The sequence below is a fragment of the Echinops telfairi genome, unplaced genomic scaffold (assembly GCF_000313985.2).
Source record: "Echinops telfairi isolate 266 unplaced genomic scaffold, ASM31398v2 ScPeMD7_7469;HRSCAF=8507_1, whole genome shotgun sequence".
Lineage (NCBI taxonomy): Eukaryota > Metazoa > Chordata > Mammalia > Afrosoricida > Tenrecidae > Echinops > Echinops telfairi.
In genome coordinates, this window is record NW_022111373.1 from 133010838 (window position 1) to 133022401 (window position 11564).

At 36.3% G+C, this 11564-nt stretch overlaps 1 protein-coding gene across 4 annotated transcripts in view; it reads left to right on the forward strand.

Moving 5' to 3' along the window:
- The window catches only part of CDH18 (cadherin 18), a 653448-nt gene that overhangs the window by 407830 nt on the left and 234054 nt on the right, over positions 1 to 11564 (forward strand). For all 4 annotated transcript variants that reach the window (XM_045285189.1, XM_004698093.2, XM_013008043.3 and 1 more), the window contains exon 4: positions 2107 to 2226. In XM_045285189.1, the coding sequence (XP_045141124.1) occupies positions 2107 to 2226 (120 nt within the window). The remainder of the gene's footprint in view (positions 1 to 2106; positions 2227 to 11564) is intronic.

Genomic DNA, 11564 nt, shown 5'->3' on the forward strand with positions numbered 1-11564 from the left:
ATGCATACTAAGTATTCTGGTGCAATATTAGATAATTCATCAAGCATATATCATAAAGCGATGAGAGAGGTCTTACCTAATAACTCTACAATGAAAGTTATGTATAATCAATAGGTAGTTATCATGCTACATTCAAATTAGTTTTCATTTAGAAATAATATGAAATATTTTGAAGATATATCTAATTATGCAAATCAAGTGTTTAAATGTAAACATGGAGAAACTAATGTTTGATCCACTGAATTGTTTCATAATATAGCCTTTGAAATTATTTAGGAAATACACTCATCTTTGAAAATCAATTGTTATGGGCACATTATGTTTACATTTTAGAATGAAAATCATGCTAATGCCTTGTAGAAGACATTCAAAGAGCAAGCTTATACCTGCATAGACGAGTTGAGGGACTCGCTAAATAGTTCAGATAAGTGGAAAGCATCTGACTTAACAAAAAGGACTTAATGAGTTGTTCTGATGCCACAGATTATTTAGTGTCAATTCCCAAACCATTCCAACTCCATGGCATTCAGTGTATATGTGTGCCATACCTTTGATTTCACCCCACACTGAAACCACGTTATCTTTGAGCAGCATGCATACCTCACACCCCTGCTTCTATGATGGTTAAAAATACCATTCAGTATTTTATGAGGAAGGAGCCCATGTGTCGTGGTGTTTACTCACTGAGCTGCTAGCTACAAGGTCAACAGTTGAAAAACACCAGCAGCTCCATGGGAGAGAGACAGGACTTTCTACTCCCTTAAAGAGTTACCAAGGGCACAAATAGAAAGCAAATGTTTTGAGAATGATGAGGGCAACAAATGTGCAAATGTGCTTGACACAATGGATGGATGAATGGATTGTGATAAGAGTTGTATGACCCCCCCCAATAAAATGATTAAAAAAAGCACTTTAGCTCACATAAAATAATTAAACAATAAGTGTGAACAAGCAATACTAACTAATTGGAGAGAAAGTACTCAATTTCATCAAATATTTTAATCAGTCTACAAAGCTGAATCTAAAACCATGATCTGATAAAACTCAATGCTAATAAGAGGGTGCAAATAACGTCCTCAAACCTGGTGTTGGTTAGCCATCCCTTCAAGGGGAGTAAGCTAATTGTAACAAACTGTAAAATGTATATGCCCCTAAAAAGAAAGTTGAGCAAATACAAAAAGTCAGCAGTTGTTGTTGACCATTGTGTTTTTTATGGTGTCAAAATATGCAAACAACCCACAGTCTCAATCATAGGAAGCTAGTTGTGCAAATAATGATTCATAAATACAATGGAATCACTGTAACTTTTTAGTTATAGTGTTGCATTGTAGTTCTAGCCTATCATTATTGACTTGAAATAACTATATAATGCAGTTATAACTATATAATTATGTAAGCATTGCAGGGCAGCATGTAAATTATGACCCCATGAATATAAAATTCTGTAAATTCTGTAAAGCAGTGATGTGATTCAGCCAGTTCACAGCGGTTCAGCAGAACCGACAGCTAATTTTTTGTTGTGTTCAGCAAACAAATAGTTAAAATGGAATTTGTAATCAGGGTTCTCTCTAACGTGGGTGGATGGACAGCTACCAATGTGGAAATCACAAATTTACATTCCCTTTTTAATCTGTGCAATAGTGTATTCTAAGTGCCCATGGTAATATTCATTCACCCATAGGTATAAAAATTATGTGGAACTATATTAGTAATACTTATTTCTTAATTTCATAAAATTCATTATACTTTTTATGAAAAAAAGAGTCCCCAATAAAATGATTTAAAAAAAAGAGTTACAGTCTTGGAAATGTACTGAACAGTTCTACCTCATCCTGTGTAGTTACTATGTGTCGGCCTGGTCTCTATGATGGTGAGGATTTTATGAGTACATTGAAAGACCCATTAAAGTTTTTGAGACTAAACCTTCTACCCTGGAGCCTTAGTCAATATGATTAACAGCAAGGGAAGAAAGGCATTACATGTTTGATATATAAAAGAAAGAAATCAATTTACTTGGCAGCACCTATTTTAAGCATATCCTGTGTATGCAGATAAATCAGGTACTAAACACATCATAAACTAAATGTTGTTTTCCTGAATGCACAGGTACCTCTGTTCTACAGGTGACAGCTACTGATGCAGATGACCCTACCTATGGAAACAGTGCTCGGGTTGTTTACAGTATTCTCCAAGGACAGCCCTACTTCTCTGTAGATCCTAAAACAGGTTAGTGCATTTCTTTCTAATAGGCACAAGGCTGTGTGCTCGAATGGAAGTTGTACGATTTTTAATCTTTTTAAATCTCTGTGTACTTTTCTACATCATACAAGATTATTTTAGTATATCTATAAAATTCCCACCATTTTTCTAAAACAATAGTTTTGAAAGTAAAAATACCTGTTTACCAGCTATATTTATGTATTTTATCAATTAAAAAGAATTATCAGAATTTTATTTAAACAAAATCAGCAGTTGAATTAGTTTTTCATCTTCATTGTGTATAGTCATTGTTTCCATACCAATAAAAATCTACATATATTTGCCTATTAATTCAATATTTACGTTTAATTTAATTACACATTTAAAATAAATTTGGCATATTATATAAAGTTGACTTTTCAACTGCTGTATTTTCTGTTTACATTATTACTCTTAATTATTTGCAAATGTGATGCATTATTTATATTTTTCTTTACTGTATTTGATTGAATATATTGGGGGAAATACTCTTTCTTAAGCTTTTTTTTGTTTCTTATAAGCACACTCTTAATCCTTCAGAAAATCACAGGCTGTTCCAATGAGTGTATTACCATAGTTTGATTTTCTGTTCTTCCGTGGATGGACACATGGTTGTTCCCATGTGTTTGCTATGAGCAATAGGCTGCCATGAATGTGGCACACACAGATACTCACATACAACTCCTATTTCCCTTTGTCAAGGAGACTTCAGAAAGTAAATGGAAAAATTAAATTAAAAGATAATGGAATTAGTACAAGAAATGTTGAAGCCTCTTCGTAGTGGCTAGTATTGGGTTTGTAATTCCCACTTTTTAAGGATGGATCATGCTTTTCCACAGTGGCTTTAAGATCCCACCAGAAATGTGTAATACTCTAACTTCTCCACACCCTCACCAGTGTTGTTGTTTTCTGATTTTTGAGCTTCACTATTATGATTTGGGTGCTTTGATACTTCATATTATTTTGATTCATGTTTTATCAATGGATAATAATGGCAAGAATCCTTTCATGTCTTTGTTGAATGCTTGGGTATCTTCTTTTGTAAAATGTTTAATATTCTGTTCATTTTAAAATCAGATTATTTGGCTTTTTGTTGTTGAGTTGTAGAACTTGTGTACAAATGTTAGGGATTAGTCCTTGGCCAGAATGTTGGAAAACCTTCCCCTTCCCCAACTCTTTGGGTTTTCTTTATGCTCTTTTGGTGGAATCCTAAATAGCTAATTTTTAGGAGGTCCCAGTAAACTAGTTTGTTTTCTTCTGTTTGTATGTTTTTACTTTTAATTGCTAGCATATTTATGCCACACATTATGGACCTGCATTTGCCCCTATTTTTCCTTTGGTGGTCTTTTTGGTTTCAGGCTTAATAGCTTTGATATATCTTGGATTCATTTTGTACATGACGTAAGATATGAGACCTGCTTCATTCCATTCAATAAAGGGAATGGTTCTACCCTATTTAATGATGAATAACCTTTGCCAAAGGCCTGTCCAGAGACCAAATCCATTGCAATCAAGTGGATTTCAATTGACAGTGACCCCATCAGACAAAGTAGAACTCCCCCATGTGGATTTCTGAGGTTGGAACTCTTTATAGTAGTGGAAAGCCTTATCCTTCTCTAGAAGAACCGCCTATGGGTTTGAACTTTGGCACCCCGAGTAACCCAGCTGATAATAAAATAAAAAATTAAAAGAATAATAAAACCAAATACGCATGAACATTTTCTCCTCTGTTCCAGTAGGATTTGCCTCTCCCTTTATTTTATGGTGATAACAGTCATATTCTGTCATGTAATACCAAATGAGAATGGAAAATGTACGGTAACGTACTGTAGGTAAAAATCTACAGAAACATCCACAAACCACAAAATGATGGATATATCTAGTCTTAAACTATGTATTTCTTAGCTAAATATCTATTTGTAATTTAGGCAATAGTTTAGAAACAAGAGAAAGTTTACTACTCATTTCAAAAATATGAGCAATCATGAAATTGCAACATAGCACTTTTCTCAGAGTCTGGAACATTCTAGTAGCTCTCTGGGACCTGCTTAGTCACATTAGCTTCATTTTGAAACTGATTAATATTTAAGGTATCATATTAACGGGCATATAATCGAGATTATCGAATTATTTTCCCAGAATACAGGATAGACAATTCTGGTGAGAGGATACCACCCTGTCACATATCTTTCCTGATTTAAATCATTCAGTATTCCTTTATTCCATTTGCAAAACTGCCTCTTGATATATGTACAAGATTCACATTAACACAATTACATGTTCTAGAATCCCCACATTGTTATCATACACACAGTTGAGTCGTTCATACATTTTTTTTTTAGCAGCTCCTTCCTTTGAAGTGGGGACCCAAGTATTTCTTCATTGTCTATGTTTATTCCGGAAGTTACACTGAAACCTGATCACATTTGTTAACCCTGCCACTATTTGAAATACCAGAGACCTAGCTGTTAGCATTGCAGAAGCACACAACCAACCAAAGCGTAGCAAACCGACAAACAACCTTGCTTGCTGAAATCTCGACAGACTTAAGGCACTTGCTGATGAAGATCAAAGATTGCAGCCTCTAGTGTGGATCGCAAATCTATGTAAAGAAAAGAACAAAAAAGCTCACAACTGGGCCACTGTGTAGCAGCATGATAAATGGAAGCAATGTTGAAGTTGTCCAGGATTTTGTCATGCTGCGTCCACGGTCAATGCTCATGCAAGCCGTAATCCAGATATCAAAGGAAGAGTCGCATCAAGAAAATCTTCTGCATAAGAATTGTTTGGAGTGTTCAAAGGCAAGGATTTAGCTTTGAGGACTAAGGTGCATGTGACCCAGGCTAAGGTGGTTTGATTGCCTCCTCATGTAAAGTTGGACATGCAATAAAGAAGACAGAGGAAGAATGTACATATTTGAACTGTGGTGCTGGAGAAGGCTATTGAAAGCGTTGACATATTGAAAGAATATTGAAACTGCTTCAAAGACAAACAAATATCTTTGGAAAGAAGTAAAGGTGGAGTGTTCCTTAGAGGCAAGAATGACAAGACTTCATCTTAAATATGTTGAACGTGTTATCAGGAGAGACTGGTCCCTAAAGAAGGACATCATGCTCGGTAAGGTAGGGGTAGTGAAACAGTGGAAGTCCCCCAAGGAGAAGGATTCACACCATGGCTGCAACAATGGACTCATAGTAACCCTTGTGAGGATGGTGCAAGACCTGAGAGAGTTTCAGTCGGCTGTGCACAGGGTTGCTATGGGTCAGAACCGCCTCCATGTCACCTAACAACAACAAGAATTAATGGGCATGGCTAAATAATTTACATAGAAGTGTGTTCTTCTCTCACATGTGTGTCAGACTACTATGTAACACAATACATATTTTAGCGAGGATACCACACCAGAAGTGTACAAAACATCCCTTTATGTGAAGTTATTATAAAAGCTCAAAGTTTATAAAGTTATTTAATTGAGGAAAAATTTTAATGTTTATGAAAATTGCTAAGCCTAAATAAGGATTTATGGGTAAAGCAGACGGATGAGTAAATCATTAGGGAAATGTGGTAGTTACATAATTTCATGTCAACTTGAAGATATATGAATGTGTAGGAGTGGTATTCAACCTGCCAATCAGGTCACAGCCTGATGGTGCCTCCTTGTAAGTGGGGCCTTCTCATAAGGAGAGTCCTGGGAACCTTCTCTTTTTTCTTTGCCTTCACCTTCCTGCTGGATGACCCTAATTGCTGCCAGAGCCTTGTGATGTTATCACTGCCACCGGATCCACAGGATTTGTAACTACCAACCCATGAAATTCCTGCATTTTGCGCAATTGCTTGTGACTGCGTGAGTCTGAAGAGGGACTTATAGACTAGTATTGGATTTAGAGACGAGTTGGATTGGGCTGGGATGTTTTCTCGATACAAAATTGCATCTTGATATAAAGCTCTGTCTTACACATGTAAGAATGGCCTTGGATTTCTTTCTCTAGTCAACCCAGCCTAACACAAGAACCAAAGTCAAAACCCTTCAAATATGATTGCTCATCAAGAATATATCATGTCAACACTATTAAAGTTAGACTGACTCATTCAAGGCTTCGAGGCTTCTGTGGCAACCATGTGACTACTTCCAGGTGGGGCCGGAAGAGTCTCCTGGAGAAACTAGTTCCCTTAACTTGTGCCAAAGCCTGAGAAAGCAGGAGTATCTCCCAGGAGTCTCCCTTGCGAACATGGGGGGAGAATATCAGGAGTACAGTTATGAATTGGAACTTAGAATGCATTCATATAATCACTTTATAGGCATTTGGTGATTCTGCTACTTCTCTCCTTAACAACAATTTAGGAATTATTTCAGGTTATGTTTGTTTGTCAATATAATTACCTTACTTATTATCAGTTTTCTTGCCTATTCTTAAAACCTTGCAGGTAGTCAATTTAGGAAACCGGAAATCCTTTATCTGACTTCAGGGAAGACAGTGAAATAGTTGGATTTACTCAACAAAAGAGGATGGATCACCAGGATGGATCAGCACATTGGCTGCAACAGTGGAGTCAGGCATAGGACAATTGTGAAGACGGCACAGGACCCTTTAGTGTTTAGTTCTGTTGTACAAAGGGTCCCACAGGGTTGGAACTGGCTTCTTGGCAAATTCCAACAAACAACAACAAAGTGTAAGTCAGTGAAAAAGAGGAAAGTCCTTGGCCAGGTGGAATGAAACAGTAGCTGCAAAAATGGACTCAAACAGAACAATTTGTGAATGGCTCAGGACCCAGTGGCACTTCTTCTGCTGTAAATAGGGGAGCAACGATTGTGAAGACCCTCAATGAGCACTTCCACTGAATGCATTCTTATAGCTAATGGAGGTCTACTCTAAGATATTGAGGAGAGATCATTTTGAAGAATCAAAGCGATTATTGGTGAAGATCTGGGGATTAATGACAATTGTCAAACAAAGAGTATGTGCCTTTAGGCCATATAGAGGAGATACTCTGACCAGAGGCAACCCATTCTGATGATAAAGGTTTGATTTCTTATCATCTAACTTCTATTTCATTTCAAAATAATGTTCCAACTTTTATGTATGAATTTGATAAAAGCTTTCTGAAAAATGATCACAAAGAAAAATTTAGGAATAAAATATTCAAATACGCATAGTTACTTAAGTCTTTTAAAAAGTGTGTAGTTAGTTAAAGCAGCCCTGGTGGTGTGATGGTTAAGCAACCAGCAACTCTGTGGGAGAAAGACCTTGCGGACTTCTGCCCCAAATATTCTCAACTCACTGCAATCAAGTTGATTCCATCTCATGTTATTGTTGTTTGGTTCCAGCAAGTCAGTTCTGACTCCTGGTGACCCTATAAACAACAGAAAGAAATCTGCCGAGTACTCCAGGTAGAAGATATTTAATGTCGTACTTTTGCTCTCATGGACTTCTTTCAATTATCTTCAGTTTGAACTTGAACTTACGTAAGAGCAATTGGTGCTCTGTTCCACAGTTGGAGCATGGCCTGGTTTTAGCTACTAATAGTGAGCTTCTCGATGGTCTTTAGCCAAAAATGTTGTCAATTTGATTTCTCTCTATTCCATCTTAAGGAGTCCACATGCACAGTACATTTTGTGTTGATTTTAAAAAGTTATTTGCTTTGAAAAAGTCATGGGTCATGCAAAATTCTATCATGTGATCTCTAGCTTCATTTCTGTCACCAAGACCAGTTTTCAACTGCTGCTCCCACTAGTTTAAAACTTTTGCATTCCCATTGCCAATGATTATCTATGAATCTTGATTGTATATTTGATCAATTTTAGACGACAGATGTCGGTAGATTTCCTTAATTTCTTCATCACTAGCATTAATGGATGGTGCATAAATTTGAATAATAGTATTATGCAGAATTTCTAGTTTGCAGATAAAAATCCTATCACACACAGTGTTATATATCCAGATAGATCTTGAAATGTCCTTTTTGACAATGAATGCAAAGCCTTCCTCTTGATTTTATCATTCCAAGTACAGTAACCATATGGTTTTCTGAATCAAAATGACCAAATGCCCATCCATTTCAGCTCACTAATGCATACAATATTAACCTTTATGGGTTCCATTACATTTTAATAACTTCTGATTGTTCTAGATTCATACTTTGAACATTACAAGTTCTGATTTTAATTTATATTTGCAACTGTTTCTTCTCATTTTGAATCATTCCCTATCAGCGAATTAAGTTCCTGAAGACTTAGCTCCTCTAGGCTTTTACTCCATCCTTGCCTATGGTCCATTCTTCTTTGAGAAGGAAATTCTGCCTCCGGTTGAATGCGACGCTGCTTGAGAGGATCACTGTCTGGCACAATGTCTGACAATGTTCTACTTCTGTTGACTGGGTTTTCAGTAACTGACAATGGTTTTATGGTATCCATAAGGTTTTCTGTAGCTAATTCCTCTGAAATCTGTTCCTACTCTTGACGCTCCGCTGAAACGGTTCCCTTTTGGTGACCCTGCTGGTATTTGAAATACTAATTACATAGCCTTCAGCATTACAGCAACACTCAAGGCACTCGTATAACAGACCGATAGATGAGAGTGGTGTTTACATGTCTTAATAAGTTGTAAAATGGATGATCTAGAGTATGGTCCAAAAGCTCTTTTTAGGATGATAAAGAAACCACAGTGAAATATGCTTTGTCAATTTATATCCTGCACAGTCTATCCCTAATTAATAAAAAATAATGGTATCATCAGAGATACATAAATACATGTAGCTACATTTTAAAAATTTTGCTAGTATTGGCTGTTTATTAGATTGAAATGGTTAATTACTATTCTCATATACTCAACACTATGCTTTCTGTGAAAGAAATCAGAACACATTAGTTTGAAATTGAGACTTTGCCAGGATGCTGAAGGATTAGCCACTTTGTTCTTCTTAGAAAAGAATTCTAAGTAGTCCTTGAACTGCAACAGAATGTACGGGGATTAGCAACATAAAAGGAGTGATCCATTTTATATAGCATTTAAGAAATAAAGAGCTAATGAGCTGAAGTGGAAACTAGAGGTTGTGCACTCAATGTCTATTCCTCATTAATCTCATCCAATCAGAACCCGTATTTTCACTCTGTATGGTAGCATCGTGTTTATGTCTCTGGCAAGTGAGATGTAAGGAAAAGACCCTGCGTGTTTCTGAGAAAGTTCTGGTCTTTCTAGATAGCTGGCAATGCTTTCTCCCTGTGTCTTCCCATCTTCAGCAATGAAATGTATATATGATCATTGAGAACATGAAGATAATCTAATGATCATGTGTCAACAAACAGAGAAGGGTGAAAATGACATGAAAATGGGTGGAGAACAAAGGGTGTCAGTGACGTCACTCTGGCTTTTCATTATGTGCAGATGGTTACAATGCTACCCAAAGTCTGAGGCCTTTCTGAAATGTGGTTTGTTGCAGTTAAACCATTACCAGAGCAAGATGTGCTGTACACCGAAGTGTCTAGCCAGCTTTTCAGGACTACTTTCATGCCGTCCAACATAAAATCTATACTCCAGAAAGAATGGGCTGCTCTCTGCATACAAATGAATAATATAGTCACAATATCAACTCTAAAGTTTAAAAGGAACCTCCTTACACTTATTTAAGTGAAATGTGTGTGTGTTTAACTGTAACTGATAATTTGGATTATTAGAATAATTTAAAAGGCAATTTTCATTTAATACATCATTGAGAAAGTATATCTCATAAATACACTTGTACTGCCACCATGAAGTAGCAAAATATTTTACACACAGTAGAGACATAAGATAACTCTGCTTCTCAGTAGCAATGAGTTCCCCTCCTCCTATTGGCCTAACAGAATTAGTGACTTATACTGAATTTAATTGTGATGAACATAGTTCTAATGAATCACAACTAGAGATTAGTGTCCTGTTAATAAGTGACATTATTTGCAGGGGTTTTAGATGGAGCCATTAAAATAAACTCAACTTGAATTGTTTACTTTGGTGAATTTTTCAGTATGTAAAAGATACTAATATGAAACTATTAAACAAACAAAAGAAATGAATAGATTCTCCCTTCCTCAAGTGTCAGCTTTTAGTTGTAAGATCAACAAGTTATTACCAAGGTGCAAGGGGAAGTCATCTAAGCAATGATGAAAATGTAATGATATATTTGTACATCAAAATGATGAAAAAAATATTGGAATTCTAATGTGTTCTGTAGTTTTTCTTTCTACTAAAAAATGCTATTTTGTGCTTGCTTCGGTAGCACATATACTAACACATGTCCTTGTCTATCTTTTGTGACTGTTCCTCATGTATCCTGCATCTTGAAAGTTGTTGTTCGATGCCATGAAGTTGGTTCTGGTTCATGGGAAGCCAATACAAAAGAAGGAAAAACTGTCCAACCTTACACTCTCCTCCTAATATTTGTTCTGTTTGAGCCTAATATTGAGGCCAATTTCTTTTTTTTAAATCATTTTATTGGGGGCTCATACAACTCTTATCGCAATCCATACATCCTTCCATTGTGTCAAGCACATTTGTGCATTTGTTGCCATCATCATTCTCAAAATATTTGCATTCTACTTAAGCCTTGATATCATCTCATTTTCTCCCTCCCTGCCCACTCCCCCCCCATGAACCCTTGATAATTTATAAATTATTATTATTTTGTCATATATTATACTGTCCAACATCTCCCTTCACCCACTTTTCCATTGTTCATCACCCAGGGAGGAAGTTATATGTAGATCAAACCAACTGATGTAGGATCTTTATGTTGTCAGTTCACCCTCTACTTTACCAAACCCGATGTTCTTCTTTAGGAACTGTGGTAGAATGAAATTTTAAATGATGGCTCTTCTACTCAAGTCTCTGTAACCCTCACCAAACTGAATATTTGAATTAAAAAGGAATAATGAAATGGTTGCCTATAAGAAAATTTCTCTGTCCTTACTTTTCCATTTTCTTCTTATTTGGTTTTATATGCCTAACCTTTCCATCAATTCATAATGGATACTTCCTTTAAAACCAAATGAAATACTTTAATCATGTGATCAAGTATGTGAAGACTATTCCTAGCACCCAAATCAGAGGGAGTCTGGTTAACAGCCAGGGATATGCAGATGACATAGCCTTGCTTGCTGAAAGGTGGTAAACTTGAAGCATTTGCTGACAAGTTTGCAGCCTTCAATTATAGATTGCAAATCAACGTGAAATAAACCAAAATCATCAAAACTGAACCAGTAATAACTTCATGATACAGAAAAAAGATTGAAGTTGTCAAGGGTTTCATCCTGCTTAGATCCACAGTCAAGGCTCATGGGAGCAGCAGTCAGG